The 25,059-nt window shown below is 43.8% G+C and overlaps 1 protein-coding gene across 1 annotated transcript; it reads left to right on the plus strand.

The window, feature by feature from the left end:
* The first annotated feature begins 304 nt into the window (after window positions 1-304).
* On the plus strand, window positions 305-25,059 carry si:ch211-180a12.2 (uncharacterized). The gene is made up of 15 exons (XM_056296683.1): window positions 305-356; window positions 1,956-2,282; window positions 3,699-3,992; window positions 4,507-4,812; window positions 5,753-5,863; window positions 9,206-9,367; window positions 10,241-10,474; window positions 10,675-10,725; window positions 10,955-10,959; window positions 11,270-11,435; window positions 15,828-16,082; window positions 19,082-19,429; window positions 20,105-20,377; window positions 23,392-23,649; window positions 24,097-25,059. The coding sequence occupies exons 1-15, from the start codon at window positions 305-307 to the stop codon at window positions 24,126-24,128; spliced, it is 2,874 nt and encodes a 957-aa protein (XP_056152658.1). The 3' UTR covers window positions 24,129-25,059.

Below are 25,059 nucleotides of genomic sequence, written 5' to 3' on the forward strand. Positions count from 1 at the left end.
ATATATGGAGCTCGTTTGTTTAGCTGGGGACGGACACAAACACACATTAAGGTCCTCCTTTTCACTCATGTGGGGCCGAGGGACAATATTTCTTATTCCCCGCTGGCAAGACAAGCCCGCCCACTGTCTCTGCAGAAGTCCATATAAGAGAGAGAGAGAAAGAGAGAGTGTGTGTGTGTGTGTGTGTGTGAGAGAGAGAGAGAGAGAGAGAGAGAGAGAGAGAGAGAGAGAGAGAGAGAGAGAGAGAGAGAGAGAGAGAGAGAAGGCCTGAAGATAAGAGTTGTATCTTAAGGCAAGCCTGGCCATGCTGTGTAAAGTCCTCTTGCTCCTTTACCTCCTGACACTCGCAACACATGGTGAGTAAAGGTGCCGTGGCTTCGCAGAAGTGGTGAAAACCCTGTGCCGTTTTGTGTTGTTTGGTGTATTCATTGCACTCGGTTTGGCTTTGGTTTGGAGGTGGACTCTTGGTTGGTGGAATTGCAAACAGAGTGATCTGTGGAACTAAGATAGGGAGAGGTGAGATAGATAGTGCCAATTTTACGAGGAGCGGCTGTGAGTTTGTGCATGTGTACGTGTGTGGAATGAAGGAATAGGATTTAGTACGTCAGATCACGTCTATGTCAATGTGCACCAGATCAGAGTCTTAAAGTGTCCCTGTGATAAAGTTGATTACAAAGTTGACTTGTGACTTCAAACTAAGTTGTGTATTGATATGGTGTGAAGTGCAATGTAAAATATCCACATCAGTAACCAAGGCTGTGTAGAAAAACAAACTGTTGTCTATATTTTCAGCTTAGTAATGTTTGTTTTTATGCAGAATGAGAAATTAAAATTTTCACCACCTGCCTGCGTTTGATTTAAATCAGCTTGTTTCTGAGTCCACCCTGCACTGCCATTTCAGTGGATCATTATTGTCAAAATCGGTTTCAAAATACGTTCCAAGCAGTCATGATTCTCCTGAATTCAGATCATCCGGATGATAAATCTCCGGTTTAAGCTGTGAGGATGTGGACTGCCTCACAATTCCTCCTCAGAGTCTTCCCCAGTCATTCTTCTGCTGTCAATCATCACCAATTCACACACTTTCCCTGACAGCAGTGGGACGCAGCTAGACCGTTAATCACCTCAGGAGAAACATCTGTCATGTCTTTTAAAACTCCCCCTTTGTTATTTGGCTCTCCATCATCCTGCAATCTGTCATTCTGAAGGAGCAACCCAATACAAACACTTGACAGAGAAGGTTCTCCCTCGCCCGCCTCTGCACCGGACCACAAATATTTATTGTGGCAGTTATTGATTAAGCTGATGTAGTAAGGGCATGTCAGGAATGAAACGGACAGCTTTGACCTTCGTCCAGGTGTGAAAAGTGAGACCATCACAAGGACTTTTATTTTTATTTAGTAAATGCACCCTGTTTTGTTTTTTGTTTTTTTCTTATCAACTTGCAGGGATTTTAATACATGGCAGAATAAGTGAACACAACACTTTGTCCCACAACATGGGAATGTTTATGGTTGTAATCATGTTACTCATTGAGTCCCAGGTTTTATGACTGTAGTTGCTGATTTTCCTTTGTTCTCTTCAGCTGATGTAACTTTTATTGCCCATATTATTGACCTGACATCACTAGAAGAAGGGAAAGAACACCGCTAACGGTAACCACATAGCTGTGTTGAAAAAAAAAAGATAACCCGTAAAATGGCCCATGACTCAGTAAACCTCAAAGACTGTCTTTAAGAAGGAAAATCAAATTCATGCCCCTTTGACAAAAAATGAATAAACCCAGTCAATATCCTAATATAAAAGTCCAATTTTACCAAATGTTCATCCAATCCCACCAGCGTAACATCACAGACTCCTCTTTGTCGCAGCTAAGACAAGGAGCACAGTGAGACCGCCACGTAAGAGAGTTAAATGTTCTCCCCCCCTAACAATTCCTCTGTCTCCTTCCCAAGTCTCTCCTGTCGAAGTGAGGGCGAGCCCCAACTCCACCGCCCTCCTCCCCTGCGCCACCTCCCTCCCTCCCTTTACCGACGAGGATGAAATAATCCGCTCCCTCATCCAAGTGAGCTGGCTGGCCAACGGCTCTGACATCGCCTCCTTTGGAAACACAACGGGGCACATTAGAGACAGCTTCAGCTGGGACACGAGTCAGTTTGTCAACGGGAACTTCTCACTTACTGTCTCGAGGACCGGTCTGGATCTGCAAGGGCCGTACAACTGCACGGTCAGCTACAACTCCACCGTGCTGCTCTCAGAGACCATCACTCTGAGGATCCTGGGTAAGTTTGTTCACGTCTGCGGGGTTGATGTGGGTTTTCCTGTTATTGATTTTTTTTTTCCTGGAGGGAAAGGCTTAACAGTTTAACAGTGCTGTTGTGCAGTGATCCAAAGACAAAGCCAATCAAACTGAATTGGATTAACTTAATAAATATCCAAAGGAGAGAGTTGTGTTTTCTGTACCTGGCTGGGCCAAAGCCAAAAGGTCAAGGGTCAAAGCCCTGGTCATAGACATTCAAAGAGAGAAAGCAGAGACCCTCCACTTGGGAGACAACCTCAGATATACCTCAGTCATGTTGTCACCTGATGACACAGTGATATTATGTACACTAACAAACAGCAAAATATATAGCCTGCTCAAATATTTTATATTTCTCCAGAAAGGATCAACAGCAAAGCAGAAGATGGTTGAGCACAACCATTCCAGCCAATCTGCAGTTATTGTAATTTTATACATATAAAAACACATTGACAATTACGTTTGATTAGATTGGATTAGATTAGATATGATTTGAAAAGCCACTTTATGTTGTCATTGTACAGGTTACATTGAATTTGTTCTCTGCATTTAACCCATCCTATTGTATAATAGCAGTGGGCAGCTGCAGTTCTTCTTTCCATTGCCTTGGTCAGGGGCACAGAAGGAGTATTAACCCTAACATGTATGTCTTTTTGATGGTGGGAGGAAAGCGGAGCACCCGGAAGAGACTCACGCAGACACGGGGAGAACATGCAAACTCCACACAAAGTACCTGGATGGCCTGGGGTTCGAACACAGGACCTTCTTGCTGTGAGGCAACAGCGCTAACCACTGGGCTACCGTGCCGATTTTGATTTGATTAGTTGAATTAAATGGTTTAGTGGTTAGCACTGTCACCTCACAACAACACAATGACAATTATGTCAGATTAGATTAGATTACATTGGATTGGTTGGATTAAATTAGGGCAGCACAGTGGTATCACCCCACAGCAATTAGGTTCTGTGTTCAATTCCAGCCTGTGTGTGTGGAGTTTGCGGTTCCCACTTGTGTTTCTATGGGGCACTCCAGTTTTGTTTGGTGAACTGGAATCTCTAAAATTGCCCATGGATGTGAATGGTGTGTAGCTGACTGTAGGGGTGGGTCCTGTGATGGACTGGTGACCTGTCCAGGGTGTCTCCCTGTCTTCCTCCCAATGGAGTCTGGGATAGACTCCAGCCTCCCATAACTCTGAATTGGAATAATCAGGTATATATCGGGATGGAGGGAATTAGATTAGATGAAAACTTGAATGGTCCACATCAGGATGTTGCTGCAAATGCTAACAGGATACAGCCAAGCGCGTATGAGATAAAAAGAAAATTGGAAATAAATCAAAAACTGCATATAACTAATAAAAATCAAAAAAACTATCCCAACTCTCTTTTCCTCTTTTTAGCTTCTCCCACACTCTTGGTCCCTCCCCATTGGGTGGTGCTGGGGAAGGAGAGTAGACTGGAGTGTCAGGCGGATGGGTTTTACCCACCGCCTGTGTCCTTCTCTTGGACCCGAGCAGGAAGTGTGATCCAAGCGCCCCTTTCTGATGATGGTGAACAGAGTCCAGATGGGTTGTTCCGGGCCGTGTCCAACCTGACCTTTCACCCCTCCCAGGATGACCAGAACATGACCTATGGCTGTGAGGTCACCCACGATGGCATCAATCAAGTTGTGGACTTCCAGCTCAACATTACCTGTGAGTGCAAGGACAGTCCAGTTGGTCTAATTCATGTCAATTTGTTGCAGGTCATAAGTTACAGCAACCTGCAGCATGCTTCAAAAGCATCCAAAAGTTTAGACAGTTTTTCCCTCTCAATTTGTTTTCATAATCCATTTTTTTCATCTGGGTTGAATTGTTGCTGATGTTTCTGCTCGGCGTAGCTGTGAGGTGAATCAAAATTATTGAGTACATTTTTATGTAATCATTGACTTCCACCCTAATTTCACACAGTTGTACTTTTTGCCACATTTATGTAACAAGAAGAGACTCGGGGCGTGAATTTATCAGAGGAGAAAGACTTCTTAAAGTGTTTCTCCATCTCCTATTATGAACTGGAGCATTTCTCTAATGACCACCACCACAACATGGGACTCTTCAAAAGTCATAGTTGTTTAACTTCAAGGTGGCAATGAACATGAATGTAAACATTCACCTCAATCTCCTCACATATTTCTTTCTCTCTGTATTTCTCTGCACTCTCGCCTCTCAGATCTCCCCTCTGTCAGGCTGTCTGCCGTGCCCTCCACCTCCCGCAGTGCTCCCCTCACTCTCTACTGTGACCTGGTGCGGTTTTATCCGGACCAGGTCACAGTGTCCTGGATCGTGAATGGAACTGTTCTCCCTCAGCGCCCTGCCAGCGAGGAGGACCCGGATGGGACCTACACAACCAGACGCTACTTCACTCTGAGCCCGGAGCTAAGGGAGAAGGCCAAAGAGGTGGAGTGTCTGGTCGACCAACCTGGAGTCACAGAACCGGTCCGTGGATCAGCTCTCCTGGAGGATCTGGACCCCCCAGGTGAGGCTGTCATTTGCTTTGACTGGAGGATACGACAAATCATGAGCCATTCTGAGCCATCCATTATCTTTTATGGTATTTATCATTACTAGTAGTAGACGTAGCAGTGATATGACTGTCCATTACCTAACTGGTAGTAGTTATAGCTGCAGTAACAGCAATAGCAGTTGTAATAGTGGAAGCAGTGGTAGTATTAGCAGCAGCAACAGTAGCAGTAGTAGTGGTAGTGGTGGGGGTGGTAGTGGCATTTTCATTATTATTATTAATAGTAATATAGTACTAGTGGCAGTAATAGTAGTTGTAGCAATAGCAGTTAACAGTAGTAGTAGTAGTGGTAGTAGTAGTAGTAGCAGTAGCAGTAGTGCTAATGGTAACAGTAATGGTAGTAATATTAATAGTAGTAGTAGATGTAATAAAAGTAGTGATGGTGGTGACTGTAGTTGGTGCTAGTAGTAGTAGTTGTTTTAGCAGTTGTAGTAGTAGCAGTGTAAGTTGTATCATTGAACAGGATGTTTAGATTAATTAGATTCATTTACACTGGTTTGTTGTAGAAGCAGATAACAGTTAACGGTCAAGAAAAAAATTATTTAATGAGAAACCTTATTAGATACAGGAGAGAACACAAAACAAGAATGTTCACATAGAAAATTAAGACAGTAGAAGCTCCCAAACCATGTTACCATCCATTAATCACAGTCCATCCTGCTAAATGCCGGGGTTATTCAAGTGTAGAATTACAAGTTTTTGCTGCTTGTTACAGCTCTGTTGCCCCCTCATCTGCCCCCAGAGTCATACTAGCTCTCTGGTGTCAGACATTGATTTTATCTCTCTGTCTGTCTATTGATTGCAGTCTCATGTCTCAGATTTTATAGTATACTTACCACCCCCACCCCCCCACCACCCCGTCTGTCTCTGTTTCGCTCCCTCTCTCTCTCTCCAGATAAGGACCCAGTTCTGACCAAGTCAGCCAAAGCATCAGTGGCTCTGATGTGCATTTCTCTGGTTCTCGTCTTCCTGCTCTGCTTCGGCTTTTCCTGGAAGAGAAGAGATGGTAAATCTGGTCTCACTGGCTAATTCTCTATGTCATTCACCAGTCAAACTCCATATTTCCTGCAACACACCACTTACTATGCTACCATCTCTATATCTAATATAGTACTGCTTATATATCACTAACGCTATATGAAATATAACTTAACATGCATTTTATATGGTAATTGTTAAAACAAAGGGACTCCAGTTCAAACTACAGTTTGCAGGAGTCAAATAGAATGATAACTTTATTTATATAGCACTTTTCTAAATAAAAACAATGTTACAAAGTGCTTTACAAAGAAATAAAACCAGGCAAGACAAAAATAAGAGTAAGACCAAATAAGTAAGAGTAAAAATAAAAACAGTATAAAGACAAATATCAAACATTTGTAAAAGCTTTCATAAAAAGAAAAGTTTTAAGATGAGATCTGAAAGAAGCTAGAGACTTGGTTTGTCTTAGTTCAACAGGAAGAAAGTTAGAATACTTTCAGTGGGGCCCCTGTAGAAGGTGGTGAGGGCCGGAATTGGGAGGCTTGCCCTTTTAAGTCTCCAGACGGGATGGAGCTGCTGTTGGGCCTTTTTAACAATGTCCAAGGTGTTAATGATTGAGGTAGAAGGGCTGCCCTAACACTGTTACCCAAAAAGGGAGATCTCGGCTTATTGGACAACTGGAGACTGGTTTCATTATGTACCGACTATGAAATAATTGCAAAATGTCTTTCAAATAGACTCAAAGGGTGTATGGATACTGTTGTACATTATAGCCAGACGTACTATGTTCCTGAGCATACAATCAAGGATAATCTGTTTTTGATACAGGACATTATTGATATATCTAGGCTGCAGGAGCTGGACATTGGCCTTCTTACTGTAGATCAAGAGAAGGATTTTGATAGGGTTGCCCATTATTATTTGTTCAAAACACTTGAAGGTTTTGGTTTTGGGGATAAATTTATTTCATGGATCAAGTTGTTGTATTCTGGAGCCAGTGTTCTGTTAAAAGTAGGAGGTGGACTCAGCCGACCTGTCTCTGTTGTCCCTTATCTGGAATGCTTTTAATTCAGCTCAGGCAGGGTCTCTCAGGGCTAACCTTTGCAGAGAACATTACTAATTCAGTTAGTTTATCATCATACACTGATGATGTCACAGTTTTCATAACGAGTCAAAATGATTTAAAAATTCTCTAGCAGAAATTGGTCTTATACGAACAAGCTTCTTCCGCAAAAGTCAGTTGGTCAAAATCTGAGGGTTTATTACTGGGGAAGCGGAACAATAAAGAGAAGCCAACATTACCAGCTGGGTGGGCTGCAGTGGAACACAGAAGGGATGAAATGCTTAGGTGTCTTTCTGGGCAGTGACTGCTTTCTGAGCAAAAACTGGGAGGGTTTAGTTGAAAAGATCAGTGCCCGATTGTCTAGATGGACTTGGATCCAGCCTCAGTTGTCCTGTGGGGGAGAGGCTTAAGTGTTAATAACTTGATTGACTCGATGTTCTGGCACCGGTTTACAGTTGTAGAACCTCCGGACATGCTCATAAAAGAAGTACAGAAGAGGCTGGTGAACTTCTTTGGTGAGGCTGCGTATTGTTCCTACCAGTGTTAGAAGGAGGCCAGGGCCTGATTGACCTCTGCAGTCGTATCACAGCTTTTCGCCTTCAAACTGTGCAGTGACTGTTACATCATAAATTACAGCTTTGGAGTGAAACAGCATCTGTATTGCTTCATATGATTATGAACCTGAACTATGACAAGCACTTATTCCTTCTGGACCTAGCTGGCATGGAGTTTACTATAACACCTTTCTATCAGTCTGTCCCCCGAGCTTGGGGAACAGTCATAAACACTAAGAGAGACTACTCCCAGAGCTATGGCAATGTTGGGGAAGAACCACTGTTCTATAACCCGCTGATACACCACAGGATGCTCAGCTCCGTAAGTGTACGGCGATCCCTCACAAGAGGTGGACTTACTAAGAAAGCATGTCTCAGATCAGGAGGACAGAGGAAAACGGCTGACATTTTGAGCCAAGAGACTTGTTTTAAATCTCTTCATCTAATGGAGAGGCTGTTGGAGAAAGTGATCAGTGTACTTGCTGGTTTCTTCAGAGAGGCACTAGGAGCAGAGTGTGGAGAGGGTTAGCCAGTTATGCGACCTGTTTTTCCATCTCTGTCCGTCCATGCAGCAGTGGGGGAGCAGGAGGAACTGAACGGGGCCATTCTGTCTTTTAAAACACTAGAACTACAGGACTTCTCAAGAACATCAAAGAAGGCCTTGTATGCAGTCACTGTAAAGGTTCTCAACAGAACATCACTAGCCGGTGTACAGGAGTCGAGGTGGTTGAGTGTGTTGACACCAGGTTCATCCCCCCATGGCAGCTGGAGGAACCTGTACAATCCCCCCCATACAGAAACACTCTGCAGATCTACAGTGGGGGGTGGTACATGGGGCTGTAGCTATGAACAGACATGTGGCACATATAGAGCCTAGAGCAAGGAATCACTATTCTTTCTGTAATGATGAAGAAACTCTACAGCACTTATGGCTCAGATGTCCCAGGTTGAGCCATCTTTTCTCTGTACTGCAGCAGTGGCTCAGAGGTTTAGGAGAGGTTTTCGAAGACAGCTTGTTTGTCTTTGGTCCGAGGTACATGGCAGCACAGTGCAGATGTGTCACCTTGGTTAATTTTCTGATAGGTCAGGCAAAAATGAGCATTTGGCTTAGTAGAAGAAACAAAATGAAAAGCACAGGGTCCACGGATGCTCCACTCAAGTTCAGGGGTCTAGTGGCTGTTTGGCTGAAAACTGAGTTCAAGTTTTTCAAAATAATTTCAAACTTGGAAGAATTTGTTTCTGTTTGGGGGCATGGAGATGTTCTGTGTACTGTAGAAAACCATTACTTATTCTTAATTTCTGAAAGGGGGAAGGTCTGTATCTTTTATTTTTGCTGTGTAAGGGGATTGTTGTTCAATATGTATATGATTATCTGTGTTAATACTACTGAGTTTTTTTTAATGTGAATGAAAAATTGGACCATTAAAGACTTGATTAAAGGTCAAGGTCCCCCCCCCCCCATGTTTGTCCCTTCTGCAGGGTAATAGAAACAATTTTTCATTATTTTAGTGTGGATGATTTGAAAATCTGTTTTGTTTTTTTAGATACATTGTTTGAACCATTCAATTAGACATTTTCTGAAACTGTTTTGCGTTTTATGAGCTGGATTACAATAAAACGCCTAAATTAGGATATCAGCTGTTGTTTATGTACTTTTGAAAATCTCTCTCTCTCTCTCTCTCTCTCTCTCTCTCTCTCTCTCTCTCTCTCTCTCTCTCTCTCTCTCTCTCTCTCTCTCTCTCTCTCTCAGAGAAGCAGAAGTCTCTGAATGTATCAGGGATAATCCTTCCACCCCGGGTGGTGGTGGGGCAGAAGGGCAGGGTGACAGTGAGCATTGAGGGCAGAAGGGTAGATCGTGTCCAGACCACCTGGTTCCTAAACAACACACCCATCTCTGATACCTCACTGGCAGGTAGGAGTGTCAGTAAACATTGTCCCGATGAGGTCAGGTAGACCTTTAGGGACCTAAAACACTAACACATATCAAACTGAAGTGTAAAGAGCCTCTTTAGGTTAAAAAACAAAGTATTAACATCAATACAGATAATGAAAAGCAGTGATGAGGTGATATAATGCTAAAATAAAAAGCCATGTTTGGTTTCAAATAAAGCTCGGGAATTAACATTTAACTGTGAGACAGTATTGGTATTGCTGTATACATTTGGCTATTTAAAAGCAGAGATCAGACTTGATCCTCAGGTTTGATGCCAACATTGCATTTTTGTTGTTCAATTTCATTACACAGTTGTGTCAGAAATTCAGACAATAAAAAATGTACATCTATTTCACAAAGAAAAATTATATTTCAGAATCAGACAGGGATCAAACTTTGGTCAATAAATCTTTATTTGACAATAGTAATGATAATTGTTCATATTGACGGTTTTTTGTCTTGTGATGATCAACCAATAGAGCTTAAAGTTTAATCGCTGTTTAATTTCCCCTGGCTTGTAATAGTTGATAGAGGATTCATATTGACAAGGAAACTGGGGGATTGGGAAGTCACTTGCAATTTTATGCGATCCACTTTAATGTGGATGCTTTGAATGCTGCATAGAAGAAATATGAATGATGACAGACAAAATATCACTGTAACCTTAACTGTTTTTAATGCTATGACCTGCCTACTTATCTTTTTCATCTCTCTCTTTTACATTTTAATGCTGTTAACAAATCGCAACATAACTCACTGCAGGGACCTCTAGCTCCAAAACTAACTTTAATTGCCTCTATAACCCACTAACCACCATCCATCTGCCCTACGGTCTCACTCTCACTTCCCCAGTGTCTGAGAAAGGCCCTCTGCTGCATCCCAGAGGCGAGGCGGGATATTACAAGCTGCACACCCAAGGGCCACTGCACTCGGCAGGGGGCGGCAGCACCCAACAGCTCGTCTCCTCTTTCACCTTCATCCCTCAGATCTCAGTCCACAAGGGGGCGGTGTTCAAGTGTCAAGTGTCCTACATAGGCAAAGATAAGGTGGTGGTGGAGAAGGTTTCAGAAAAGTTTACCATATTAGGTAAGAGGAGAGACTTCTGTTATTCGTGATAATAATCAACAGGGTTTTAAACCACGAGGAGAGAGCATCAGATGACAATTTAGAAATTAAGTTATTACTGTTGGTGATGTGTATCATTGACTTTACATGACAGATTTTAATTCATTTGTATCCACACACATGTTTTCAGCTTGTTAAGGTCTTTTAAACTTTTCCCTCAGCCTCCCCGGAGGTGTCAGAGATCCAGCTGGCAGAGACAACAAATGACTCAGGTAAATATATTTAAACTCTCGTACTGGTTTCACTGGTGTCATAATGTCCACTGTGGACTAAACATAATCAATCAATCAATCAATCAGTCCATCAGTCAATCAATCAAACTAACTAACTCACTGTATTTTTAAGGTACATTGTCTACATAAAAATGTAATAAATTGCAATTTACATACGAAAAGGTTATGTATGCATAGAAGGTGTGTGTCTGTGTATGTGTCTCTCAAGTCCATGTATGTATGCATGCATATGAGTGTGCTTTAGTGGGCTCTGTATGGACTTTGGCAGATAATTCACAAAACCTGTCTGTTTTGTACACGGTGTTATGATTACTGGCTGCATTCTTCATGCCCAGTAATCACCAGGGATGGGTAGAGTACTGAAAATCTGTACTCAAGTAAAAGTACAATTACTCCCATAAAAAATGACTCAAGTAAAAGTGAAAATTAGCATTTGAGAAACCTACTCAAGTAAAAGTAAAAAAGTACCAGGTTAATAAATTACTCAAAGTACAAATTACTTTTCATTTTAATATTTTTTTAGGGTGGGCGGACCATTGACACGTGCTATTCTCAGAGGATCACATGCATTAATGGCCATGGCCATTACAGCAGATCACTGGTTTTGATTGTTATGAGCTGTCCCAGTTTAGATGGTTTGTACGGTGTCTGTTTAAAAGGTTGGGGTAAACTGCTGTTAGCTGAGACTGGTGAGTCATGAAACATTTCTTACAATAAACGTTGTGTCCAGATTAACTGATTCAACTCTTGTGATTTCCTCACCAGGATTATTGAGCATGCATAAAGATATAAACTAATGTCATTATCATAACATCAAAGATTAACATTACACATGAACTACGTTTTCACAATATGTGCAACTTACTTTGATGTGCTTGCAGTGGTTAGAAAAGGAGTTTTTAAAAGTGGAGATCTCTGTGTTTTTCGGAGGCACAGGAAGCATTTCATCATGTAATTGTTGCTTTTTTTAGATTTTGGTAGGAAAAGTGTGGCCAGTGATTGTCACTGGAAGCTGCCTCTTGTTCTGATTGCTCTGTCATCATCGGATGGTGCTTGTTTGGCAACTTGGCATCTGCAGTACAGGTGCTCTTCGTGCGCTCGTCCCCCTCCCCGACACTCAGTCCACGCATTTTGAGCAGACTACTTGTAACGAAGGTATAAATTGCGAATGTAGTGAAGATTACTGGCTCTAAAATATACTCAAGTAAGGAGTAGAAGTACATTTTTTTTAAAAGGAACAGAGGAAGTACACATTCCTAAAAAAAAACTGCTTTTTTACTCATGTGCATTACTTGTAACACGTTATTACCCACTCCTGGTAATCACTATGTTATGTTATTATTATTATTATTATTATTATTATTATTATTATTATTATTATTATTATTATATTATTGTCAGCTGGTGAATGTCATTCATTAGTTAATTTGGCACACCAGTTTCCCCTGTTATTTAAACCCCTGACAGGAGTCACTCTCTGGTCTGTGTGATGTGCGTGAATAAATGGCCATGGCGAGGTGCAGCCAAAGAGAGACGTGTTTGACTCAATAGTTTCCCGGCCCCTACAGTGGTGGTTCTACTGGATGTTTCCAGAGACGAGCATGGCAACGCAGGCAGTTTCGGGAAACCCAAGCGTCGGCTTGGTTCGCACAAACGGAGGCGCAGTTCGCGCTCAGGATATTACTGTGGACACTACCCCAAGTATTACTATGTCGTCTCAGCTCTCGGGAGTTCAACGGCAGGCAGGGTGGTGATCATACTCAAGAATCCTCCAGAATAGGATAAGCATGAGATGCTTAAGGTTCACCTGTTAAAGACTTTTGAACTTTTGGATGCTGAGAGAGCCTGCTGGATTTTCTCTCTGCGAGTCGTCAGAGCTGATGGACAAAGTGCTGGATCTTCTGGGAAGCCACAAACCGGAGTTTCTGTTCACCCAGCTCTTTTTGCAGCAGCTGCCTTCTCAGGTATGGGTGGCTTTAACCAATACCATCATCCCTGACTGTCGGGCCCTGGCCAAGGAGGCCAGTAAGTTTTTCCTGGCCGGTCTACAACACTGTGCGGCCACACTGGTCCCGACCAGGCCGCATCATTACTGCCGGGGGATACAGCAGTCGTTGCCACCACAGCAGCGGAGGCTCAATGGCAACAACCCATCGGTCTGTGCTATTGCCACACACAGTTCAGGCCCAAAGCCAAGAGGTGCCATTCCTTGTGCAGCTTCGGTGGTGTGGGAAATGCCAGGTCCGGCGCTCAGTAGCTGGTATGAGCGTCAGCCAAGCAGGTAGTCTGTTGTTTATCCAGAACGCTATCTCTGGGCAGTGTTTTCGGTTTGACATGAGGGCGCAGAGAAGCGTCCTGCCCACATCTCGAGTGGACATGTTTACAGGCAGGCATGCCCCCCACCCTGGAAGCTGATGGTTGCCCCATCCGTACTTTTGGCATAAGGTATGTGGAACTGTGTTTCAGGGGGCAGCGTTTCAACTGGGACTTTGTTACGGCGAAGGTGGCCATTCCCCCTCCTTGGCGCAGATTTTCTGTGTGCCTATGGGCTGTTGGTGGACGTTAAAGGCCGTCACCTGATGAACGCTGAAACTTTTTGTTCCTATGTGTGCACTGTCAGCGGACCACACACCGTTGGGCTGTCCAGCATGCTCTCTGCCAAGTTCCCGGATCTCACGCAGCCCACCTTCTCGTCCGGGCTTGGTGCCTCGACCCGGTCAAACTCACCATTGCCAAGGCCGAGTTTGAAAACATGGAGCCTCTCAGCATCATTCGCTGTTCTAGCAGCCCATGGGCTTCACCCCTCCACATCGCACCAAACCCTGGCAGTGGATGGTGCCCGTGTGGTGATTACCGTCAGCTCAGTGATGTAACACCTCCTGACCACTACCCAGTCCTGCACATTCAGGACTTCTCTGCCTGCTTAGCTGGTATGATCATTTTCTCCGAGGTGAACCTGGTCAATGGCAACCATCAGGTGCCCGTTCACTCCCTGGACATTCCTAAGACGGCAGTGATCACACCATTTGGCCTGTACCGAGTTCCGGAGGATGCCACTCAGCCTCAAAAAATGCGGCACAGACCTTCCAGCGCCTCATGGACACTGTGCTGAGGGATCTCTCTTTCCTCTTCGTCTATCTGGATGACATCCTAATCGCCAGCGCCTTCAGGGAGGAACACGTGTCTTACCTCCGTGCTCTTTTCGAGCAGCTCAGCCAGCATGGCCTGATCATCAATCCAGCCAAGTGCCAGTTCAGGCTGTCCACCATCGACTTTCTCAGACACTATATCACTAAGGACTGGGCGGTCCCCCCCCCCCTTTGTTAGTTTTCCACGCCTGCGCACAGTGAGGTCCCTGCCGAAGTTTTTGAGCATGGTGAACTTCTACCACCGCTTCATTCCCCGAGCTGTGCAGCTGATGCTGCCTCTGTATGAGGCCTTGAAACACAAGGCTGCCAGGAACACCATGGAGTGGACCGCGGAGAGGGACAAGGCGTTTGTGGACGCCAAGGCGGCTATGCTGGCGCACCCATCACTCAAGGCTCCGATCACCATCACCAATGATGCCTCAGACTATGCGGTCAGTGCAGTGCCCGAGCAGTGGGTGAATGGGGCGTGGTAGCCTCGGCCGATCGTTCCTGCTGTGTGGAGATGGCAGGTCTTCAACGCTGTTCATGGCCTTTCACATCCAGGCAGGAAGCTGTCACAGGCAACTAAGTTCATCTGGCATGGGCTTAAAAAAGATGTGTGGGATTGGGCTGATACCTGTGTGGAGTGTCAGCGCTCTACCATCACACCAAGGCACCCTTGAAGCAGTTCTCGGTGTCAGAGAGGAGGTTCGGCTATGTCAATGTGGGCCTGGTGGAGCCCCTACCTTCCTCTCACGGGTTCATGCACCTCCTCACCATGGTGGACAGGACCACCCAGTGGTCAGAAGCCATACCACTGTAATCGGAGACATCCGCCCGAGGTGGCAGGGGCGTTCTTCGGGACTTGGGTCACCTGGTTCAGCGTCCCATCTGACGTCTCTTGTGACTGGGGCCCCCAGTTCACATCCAAGCTGTGGAATAGGGTCGCACAAAGCCTGGGGGTCAAGCTCCACCACGTACCACCCACAGGCCAACAGTTTGTGTGAGAGGTTCCATTGCTCCATGAAGGCTGCTCTTAGGGCTGGCCTCAAGGACAACAGCTGAGTCAACAGACTCCCGTGAGTCATGTTGGGGCTCACGACAGCCCCCATAGAGGATCTCCAATCCTCATCCACTGAGCTGGTTTATGGCCAGCCACTGTGGGTCCCCAGGATTTCGTCCCCAATGCCATGGCTCCTTGGTCTGCGGACAACGCCAGAGTCGTCACGCTGGTCCCCACATCACAGCACAGCCTCCCACAGGCTCACGTCCTGGCCAGCCTGTGTTCATCCGCCATGACGCCCACCGTGAACCCCCTCGACTGCCTTGTGATGGCCCGTTTCGTGTCCTGGAGGCCAGGGGGAGGCCAGCACATTTCTGTGGACTACCTTAAACCGGCCCACCTGGATTTGGACCCCGTGGCAGGGGCACCCTCCTGCTTTGCCCTCACGCCGCCTCAAGGCCCCTAAGACTCCTCTGGCGGAGGCCCCGACCCCAATAATACGGGGCCAGGCGGGTGATCCAGGCTCCGACTCATTTATTTTTTCTATGCCTTTTTTAGGTTTTTGTGAATTCTGGGGGGATGTGTGTAGCGGGCTCTGTATGGACTCAGGCAGACAATTCACAAAACCTGTTTTGTACATGGTGTTATGATTACTGGCTCCATTCTTCATGCCCAGTAATCACGATGTATTATTGTCACCTGGTGAACTTCATACATTAGGTAATTGGGCACACCTGTTTTCCCCGTTATTTAAACCCCTCACAGGAGTCACTTTCTGGTCTGTGTGATTTGTGTGAATAAATGGCCATGGCAAGGTGCAGCCAAAGAGAGAATTGTATGACTGGATAGTTTCCTGACCCCTACAGTGCTAATGTTCAGTGGTAGGAAAAGACCCTGCTTTGAGTAAAGGATTAGGTCTGACCGGGCATATCTCCTGTCTCTGACTGCAGATATTATCGCCATGACTGTCAAGGCATCGCGGTTCCACCCGGATGTCATCACCTTCCGCTGGTTCTGTCAAGGCGGGGAGCTGACCCCCGTGGCCTCCCAGGCCCTGTCCTCCCCTCGACCCGATGCTGAGGGCTTCTTCTCAGCCTCCAGCCAGTGCAAATTACCCCGCGGTGAGCTGGAGAAGGGCGGGACCAAGGTGTGGGTCACTGTCCATCACATCGCCCTCAAACAGCCCATCACCCGCGAGACCAGAGGTGAGAGGTCACTGATTCTGGGAGAGAGATGAGAAAGAGAGACCCTGCACAAGGTAGAGGGAAAGAAAGAATTTCTCTTTAACAATTTTTATTGATTTTCATGCACATACACATGAATATATATGGAACTACGTAACCATAAATGCATTATACCTAATCCATATACATAGATTACAACACAGATTGCACATATATCTTGCCATACATATAAAAAGGAAGATAAACAGACAACAACAAAAAAAGGGGGGGGGGTTCTCTGCCATCCCAATCTAGCGCTAATCTTCCTTATTGAGTGGGATTTGTAAACTTTGGCCAGTCTAACATTGGTCAAATGTGCTCTCAAAACAACCTTTAATTGTATTAAGCTGCATCTTGCACATGGTGAAGAGGTTTGTAGTAGGCCAAGTGCAGCCTCCCAGTCATCATCCATCATTTCCCCTCCAAGGTCCTCTTTACCAAAGTCTCCTCTAACAACTTGCAATGAAAGAGGGGCTATGTTACTTATTCTGTCATAAAAAAATTGATATTAAGCCTTTGCAGTGTGGGGATAAAGAAAGAATGTGATCGATTGTATTGTTTGTTGGCAAATTTGGAAAAGAAGTTCATGTTTTTCTGGGCAAAGTTTTGGATTTGGAGATATCTGAAAAAGTGAGATTTTTTGGCAGATTGTACATTTGGGAAAGTTGTGTAAATGAACCGAATTTTCCATCAACGGATAAATTGGAAAGTGACTTGATCCCCTTTGAGAACCAAACTCCAAAGGTCGAGTCAGAGAGACAAGGCGGGAAGTTGTAGTTATTTTGGATAGGGGAAAGTACTGATGTCGTATGCACCTTAAAATGTCTCCTAAATTCTGACCAAATTCTAACTGAATGGCACACTATTGGGTTGGGAGAAAATTGGCTTTGATGACAAGGTGAGGAGGCACCAATTAAGGAGCGTAAATGAAATTGGCTGGAGCATGTTCCATTTGTACCTAGGCCTCACAGCTGTCTGTCACACATTCCCCCATCCAGGATAATATTTTCTTGATGTTACAAGCCCAATAATAATAAATGAAATGAGGTAGAGCAAGGCCAGCAAGCTTTTTAGGTCTCTGCAATGCACTTCTTTTAATTCTATGTGATTTACCGTTCCAGATAAACAAAGTTATACCCTTCTCTAATGAATTAAAAAAAATGCTTCTTGATCAGAATGGGGATATTTTGGAATAGTTAAGTAAAAAATAAGGAAATCAGACGGTATGAGGCACACTGAAGTGGGTCTTTATCCTTTTTTGGCAGAAATATTATCAATGCTTGTCATAGGATTTGCAGAAGCCACCCCACTGACAGAGATTCATTAAACATGGCTTGAAGCAGGGGGGACAAGTTGAAAGAAATATTTTTTGTAAAATTCAGAGGTGAAGCCATCTGGTCCAGATGTCTTATTATTTTGTAAGGATTTAATAGCTTCTAGAATTTCTGTCTCAGAAATTTCACCACCCAGTGAGCGGTTTTGTAGGACCAAGACTGAGATGAAGGTTAGGTTCTCCGGGGATGAGTCAAGTTGTGGACGATTTCCATCACATTCAGAACCATATAACTTACTGTGATATTGCTTAAAAATGTTGTTAATTTCGATCTGGTCTGTTACCATTTCCCCTACTTGGCTGAAAATCTTAGTGATTAAGCGAGAAGAAGCAGCTTGACGTGCTTGCTGAGCTAGTAGCTTGCCGGCCTTGTCACCCAATTCATAAGTGTTGTACCGAGCTTTTGTGAGTAGATGTACCACCCTGTCTGTAGAAAGTAAATAATATTCTGTCTGCAGATGCAGTCTTTCTTTGAAAGGGGTTGGAGTAGGGGAGGGGGAGTAATATCTATCAATGTCAGCAAGGGATCTAGAGATATTATCAAGTCTAGAAGCTCTTGCTTTATTAACCCTAGAAGAGTACTCAATTATCTGCTCACAGAGATAGGCCTCGAGTGCCTCCCATAAGGTTAAATGGGATGTTTATCAGGAAACATTAGTTACAAGAAAAAATTAATTTGAGAAGAGACAAAGTGTATGCATTCTTCATCAGCAAATAGGAGAGGGTTGCGTCTAGCAATGAGAGGGCCTGAGGCAGTTAGGTAGAGCTAAACAAAATGAAATGGCACCATGATCTGTAATGATAATACTGTGATATGAGCAGGAGCTTACATTCCCCAGTAGTCTATTATCAAGAAGAGAGTAGTCAATGTGAGTATATGTATGGTGGATCTTAGAGAAGAAAGAAAAAACTTTTTGGTCAGAGAACTTAAATCTCCAGATGTCTGAAAGACCATTCTGAGTGATTTAATCGTTGATAACCTTAGCAGACTTGGAGAGAGGCTGAGCTCTGTTTGACGATCTATCCAAAATGGAGTTGAGAACACAGTTAAAGTCGCCTCCCACTATCAAATTATAATCATTATGCCCAGGTATAATAGAGAATAGCTTGTTGAAAAAATTATGATCAACACTGTTTGGGGCATAAACATTGAGCAAAATAACAATACTGGTGAGCAGTTGCCCAGAGACAATAACAAATCTCCCATTTGGATCACTAATTACCTCTCACTTGGAATGGTATATCTTTATGTATGAGGATTGCTGTTCCTCTGGCTTTAGTATTGAATCATGAGTGAAATACTTGACCAACCCATCCTCTTTTAAGGTAAATAGCATGATTATTTACAAGACGAGTTTCTTGCAGGAAGGCTACATCGACATTTAAATGTTATAAGTGGGGCATAATTTTCGGTCTTTTAATCCTATTATGTATACCTTTAGTATTTAGAGACAAAGTGGATGGGTCGGTTCTGAGTGTAATTAGCGGTCACTGTCATGTGTTGTTAACCAGGTTTGAATAGTACAAATGAGCGACAAGCAAACCACACCAAGGGCTTGGTACTTGATCATTGAAGATGAAGGAAATATGGGAGCAGCAGAGAGAGAGAATTTCTATAAAGATTTGATTGATTCACTTTCATTTACAGGTTTCATCAGGCCGCCGTGTGTTTCAGAGATCGCTAGCTCCAATTCCTCCACAAACCATCCTTTGACCCTGGGCTGTGACATCACAGGGTTCTACCCCCCCGACATCTTGGTCACATGGCTGAGGCTGAGAGAGGGAGAGCAGGATGATGGAGAGGATGAGGTCATAGAGGGGGGAGAGTTGTGGGGTCCCATGCAGACCCATGCCAAAAAGTACCGGGCCACCGCCACCCTCCAGAGAGAAGGAGTGAAGGAGGAGAGGAAGCAGAGAGGAGGAGGGGTCGTCTGCAGGGTCGAGCACTGTTCGCTCAGTGAGCCGGTCGAGAGGCGCTGGAGAGACGTTCACATCGGTACTTAACAAGAACATCCATATTTAATCATCTTCTGTTTTGTCTGAAGCTGTTGTTCCATCCTAGATTGGTTTAAGGCCTCATTTTGTTTCTCACTCTATTTGTCCAACATACACCCATAACACATCTCAAACTCCTCCTGAGATGGTTTGGAGAATTGGATGCAATGTGTCCCCAATATGTCACAATCAAGACCAAGTATTTTAAAGGTGCTACATGTAATATTTCACCTTTCCTTAAGCTGAAAAGCAAGCTACTATCTAAATATCGGCAGACGCTGCTGAGTGATGTTGATGAAACAGACTAATCTATTTCAATAAACATCACTCCCCAAATTTTACATTCAGAAACACAGGAGCCAGACTGGCTAACTGGTTTTATGTTTGATGTATCCCCCCCCCCCCCCCCCGCCAAAAGTCCTCATCAAACTGAAATCCATGGCAGATGTCATGAAAATAGCTGTATATCCACTACCTTTGTATTTGGACTCATTTGTCTTGTCTTGACTGTTTCAGTTTGTTGTTGTTATTCACATCGCTGAATACTAAAGGTCAGGACTCATGTAGAATTACACACCAGATACAAATGAAGCATTTGTTCCCACTGTGGTCAAGAAATTAAAATTGTAAAAATTCTTTCAATTTCAAACTCTCTCTCTCTCTGTACCTCTCTCAGCTGCTCCCTCCATCCCTCCGTCCATCTCAGTCTGTTGGAGTAGCGAGGGCGTCGGCGTGTTCTCCCTCCAGCTGAGTGGAGGTTGCCCAGGTGTTAAACTATTGTGGGCCGCTGGAGGTTCCACCCTCTCTCCGCTGGAATCCATTGAGACAGAGGAGATGGGCGATGATGGACAGAAGCTTCTGAAGAGCTTGTGTGCACTGGAGATGACAACTCACCGGCTAAGCCAAACAGACAGACAGCCAGAGAGACAGATGAATGGACATGCACTGGGTGTGTATACTTTAAAAACGTCTTTTTTTTTCTTTTTTTTTTCTTTTTTGGAGCTGTGGATGCCCTGGTGTTCAGTTTTTTAGTTATTTATTCAGACATGTGAGAGAGAGAGAGACAATGGGTCTCATGCAACACCTGTTGGAAATTGCGGATCTGTTCTAACAGTGAGCGTATGATCCATGGATCCAAGTTGGCAGTGTTGGTTAGTCCTAAATATTATCCCTACCAGCTCCCCAAAAGGAGCAAGAAGGGGTAATGTGTCTCATCATTGCAGTTGTAATGATGTTATAACTACAATGATGAATGATAGTAGTACAATAATGAACCTCATTGTCTGCTATATTCCCTCGAAGAATCCTGCAACAGGCAGGTGAGAGGAAGCAGTTGCTGACTCCATATATATTAGAGGACACAAATGGAAGTCTGTGCCCTCCTCAACCATCATAAAAGTTATCTACTACTACTTTTGGCTGCTCCCGTTAGGGGTCGCCACAGCGGATCATCCGTTTCCATTTCTTCCTGTCTTCTGCATCTTCCTCTAACCATCATAAAGGTTATAATAAACTTATTTATATAGCACTTTCCTTAATGTTACAAAGTGCTTTACAAAAGAAATAAAACCAGACAAGGCAAAAATAAGAATAAGACCAAAGGACATGAGCACAGAGGAGGTAAAGACATTAACTGAATAAAACCAAATAAATGGAATAAAAAAAAACAACATAAATAAATAGAAACGCATAAACATTTCTGAAAGCTTTATCAAAGAGAATTTTTTTAAGAAGACATTGACCTGGGAATAACCAGCAGGGCTCCATCTGCGGATCTTAACTGTCGAGAGGGCACATACCAGGTCAATAAATCAGAGATGTATTTAGGAGCAAGACTGTTTAAGGCCTTAAAATTGAGCAATACATTTTTAAAATCAATTCAAAATCTAATAGGGAGCCAGTGTAGGGAGGCATGCACAGGGGTGATGTGATCATGCCTCTGTTTCGTACCAACTAGAGGCAGTGGAGGGAGCCCTGGCTAATACCAATGTAAAGTAGGTTACAATTATTATTATCATTGTCCGGGATGAGGGCTATTGTTTTGGCTTCACGGTGGGATGACGAGCCACCTGAACAATCGTAGCCACTATGGTAATGAAGCTGCTGTGTTGTAGATGCTGTTTTCGTGGAGAGGTCTAGGTCTGAATGAGTCGGAACCGCAGGAACATCAGCTGGGTGGACCAGAGTGTCGTCAGACAGGGTCGCGTAGCAGTTGTAGAAGCTTAAGTGAGGGGGGGGCCCTGTCTGAGTCTCTGTTGCGACCGTGGACCACTACTTCGGTCCAGGATGACTGGTGGTTAGGTGTCAAGCAGGAGAAAAGCCGTGGACAAGTGGAGGGGTCCCACAAAACTGTACTGGATAGTTGCATTGGGAGAGACAATCTGATTGGTATGCCCAGAAGCCATATCCATGAAGCTGGTCAAAAGGGAGTCTTTCTTATGCAGTTCATTAGAAAGCCATCAAATATCCTCTTAAAGATCAGCGATCTTTCTTGAGTATCACACAGTCCTGACAGGGCAAATTTAGCACAAATTGTAAGTTGTAGAAGCTTAAGTGAAGGGGGGGGCCCTGTCTGAGTCTCTGTTGCGACCGTGGACCACTACTTCGGTCCAGGATGGCTGGTGGTTGAGTGTCAAGCAGGAGAAAAGCCGTGGACAAGTGGAGGGGTCCCACAAAACTATACTGGATAGTTGCATTGGGAGAGACAATCTGATTGGTATGCCCAGAAGCCACATCCATGAAGCTGGTCAAAAGGGAGTCTTTCTATGCAGTTCATCAGAAAGCCATCAAATATCCTCTCAAAGATCAGCGATCTTTCTTTTTGCTTTCTTGAGTATCACACAGTCCTGACAGGGCAAATTTAGCATAATTGTTTTGGTTAGCTTAACCACAGGGCTAAAAACAAGCCAAGCAAGTAGCCAGATGTAATCAATGGGAGAGCAAGCAGGAATGTTCTATAAAACCAACAGAGCTGAGATAAAATGGTAAAACACTAGTAAAACCGCTAAGATCAATTCAGATCAATGGATTAAAACGTTAAAATATAACTAAGAAGCGGCTAACAATGCTAAAAACAAGCCATTAGCGCCATTAGCTGAGGGTTGAATTTACACAGTTCTCACCACATACAGCTCCAGCAAACAGAATCAGTGACTTCAGTGTGATCAAGTCAGTGCAGGAGTCTATGATCGAATAAAATCCATATAATAATAGTGACAAACCATAAAATCAATTAAAATAATCCAATGGTCCCAAGGAGTGGTTAAAAGTTTTTAAAAGTTAAAAGCAAGCAGAGCAACAAACTAGCCAACCCCTTCCGGTTCCCAGCTGGTTGCGGAGGTTGTGCAGTGGAGTGACCTGAGGAGAACAGGGAATTGGATATGTCACATTAAATGAAAAGGGAAGAAAATCCAACAAAAAAAACTGTGCATGAACTACGTAAGAAATCTTGTGGCATTCACCAATTTTCTCAAATTGGATTTATTCATTGACGCAATCAGAATGTTAGAGAGGAGGCTATCATTAGTCCTGTCCAACTGCATCAATAGAAGAGGGAACAATCTGGAAATAATTCATCCAAAACATGGAAAGACTGACTTTAATATTTGAGAATGTAGAATATTACATTTACGTCTAAGTGAAATTGGACATAACAATATTTGGCATCATATTTCCATTATTTTAGGATGTATTTAGAAATAAAATAATATCGGCATTATAGGCCAGTCAGTTGTCAGTCACGACAACAGGTGTGTGTGTGTGTGTGTGTGTGTGTGTGTGGGTGTCTAGAAGGAAAACTTATTGGTAAATCTACCTTTCAAAACTTCTCATATGTCTTGTGTAAATCAGACTGAGGTGTTGACACGTCCTCAGGCTTTTTATATGTGACAGAAAGTGCAAACACCTGCATGCCTGTCCCGTCATCCTGTGGGACTTTTGAACCTTACCAGTATTTCTTGGCAGAAACCAGTGTAGCTGTCACTGACCCTGACGCTGAGGGGATTGAATACATCGACGATATGCTGGATGGAGAGAACAACAACACGGAGAGGATGAAGATGGAGGTGAAGAAAGAGGGGGAGAAGGAGCACTCAGATGCTCTGCACATAAACAGAGTGTACCTGAGGAAGAGCAGCAGAGGAGAGGAGAGGGAGAGACTGAGGGTGGATGTGGAGATCACTCACCCTGCCCTGACACTTCCTGTTTACAGGACATGGACAGGTAACACAGGGAGAAAAATCCTGACCAGTTCAAAGTCAAATGTATTGACAGAAAACACACACACACACACACACACACACACACACACACACACACACACACACACACACACACACACACACACACACACACACACACACACACACACACACACACACACACACACACACAAAGATCTCTGCAAGTATATTTTTCACGACAGGTCAGGGGTCTTGGTCCATCTCTAGAGTCATCTGGACATAAACGCTTTATACTTGAATTACTTTTTACTTTTCATATCACTTTTGTGTCACATTTCTGGTTTCTGAAAACTTAGTAGACAAATAAGTTTGATTGTGATTTTGGAAAGATATCTCTTTGTGAAATGAATTTGCAGGCTATGTCAGGCCAAATGGAGCCTGTAACTGTTAACTGTTCGTTAACATCTGGTTTTCTTCTGTGTTGCAGAGCCCGTCGAGGAGGCCTCATCCTCTCTGTGACTGACATGGTGTCCCCACCAGATCCTGTTTTTTTCATAGTTCCTCAGAAGAGTTACAAGGTTGTTCTACGATGTTCTTAGGATCTCTTTAAAGTTTTTAATTTCCCTTCATCAAATATGTCAACAAATATGGTTTTGCTTTTGCCTTTTTTGTTTATTTATTACACCATGTTCTTAATGCTTCACCTGTGTTTTTTTCCTGTAGCTCAATGATTCTTTTTCATAAGTTTATTCAAATGTTTTCTACAGATGACTGTAATAGCATATTAATCTACTTTGGCAGATTTGTTAAAATCTGCATCTTGATTATAAAATGTTGACCCCCCCCCCCCCCAAAAAAAGATTTTCCTCTGTCTTGTAATGTTTGACTTGGTGCTGATATGTTGGGCTCCTTGGGTGTGTTGTGATTTAGATGTCGCTCTATTTACATTTGCCACTAGAGGTCACTGCAGCCTGTGAGCAGTATGTGTTACAGTGAAGTACCTCCTGGGTAGGAGTCCGTGGCATGTTTTGCGATAAGCTAAGTCACAGCAGCTAGGGTACAATGTGCTAGTCTTTTCATGTATGACTACGAATCTTAATAAACGGTCAAGTTCAACAGCATGAGTCAGTGGACTTCATGACATGGTGTCAGAAGTGAGTCTTCTGGTTGAATGTGGGAAGAAGAAATGAGTTTGGAGCAGCGAAATGGCTAAGTTTCATGTGCCGGAATAATTTGACTTCACCCAGGCATGGCATGGCAGACCTAGAGACAGCAGTCTATCTCGCTATTGGATCCCAACGAAACTCAAGAAGGTGACGTTCAAGTTAACATTTTGTTGTATGCTGTGGGCAAAGAAGTAGAGCCAATATTTAGTGCCTTTACATTGACTATTAATGAGGCAGTAGTTAAGAAGCTTGATGAACATTTTGTGTCCATGCACAATACTCTA

Source organism: Lampris incognitus, chromosome 17, assembly GCF_029633865.1.
Source record: "Lampris incognitus isolate fLamInc1 chromosome 17, fLamInc1.hap2, whole genome shotgun sequence".
NCBI classification, from domain to species: Eukaryota; Metazoa; Chordata; class Actinopteri; order Lampriformes; family Lampridae; genus Lampris; species Lampris incognitus.

What these genes read in the sequence shown, in the direction of transcription:
- si:ch211-180a12.2 (XM_056296683.1), top strand. Translation starts at nt 305, where the DNA reads ATGCTGTGTAAAGTCCTCTTGCTCCTTTACCTCCTGACACTCGCAACA. An exon ending in AGAAAAGTTTACCATATTAG is followed by an intron (nt 10,475 to 10,674) that starts GTAAGAGGAGAG and finishes CTTTTCCCTCAG; the next exon opens with CCTCCCCGGAGGTGTCAGAG. An exon ending in TGTTTACAGGACATGGACAG is followed by an intron (nt 23,650 to 24,096) that starts GTAACACAGGGA and finishes TCTGTGTTGCAG; the next exon opens with AGCCCGTCGAGGAGGCCTCA.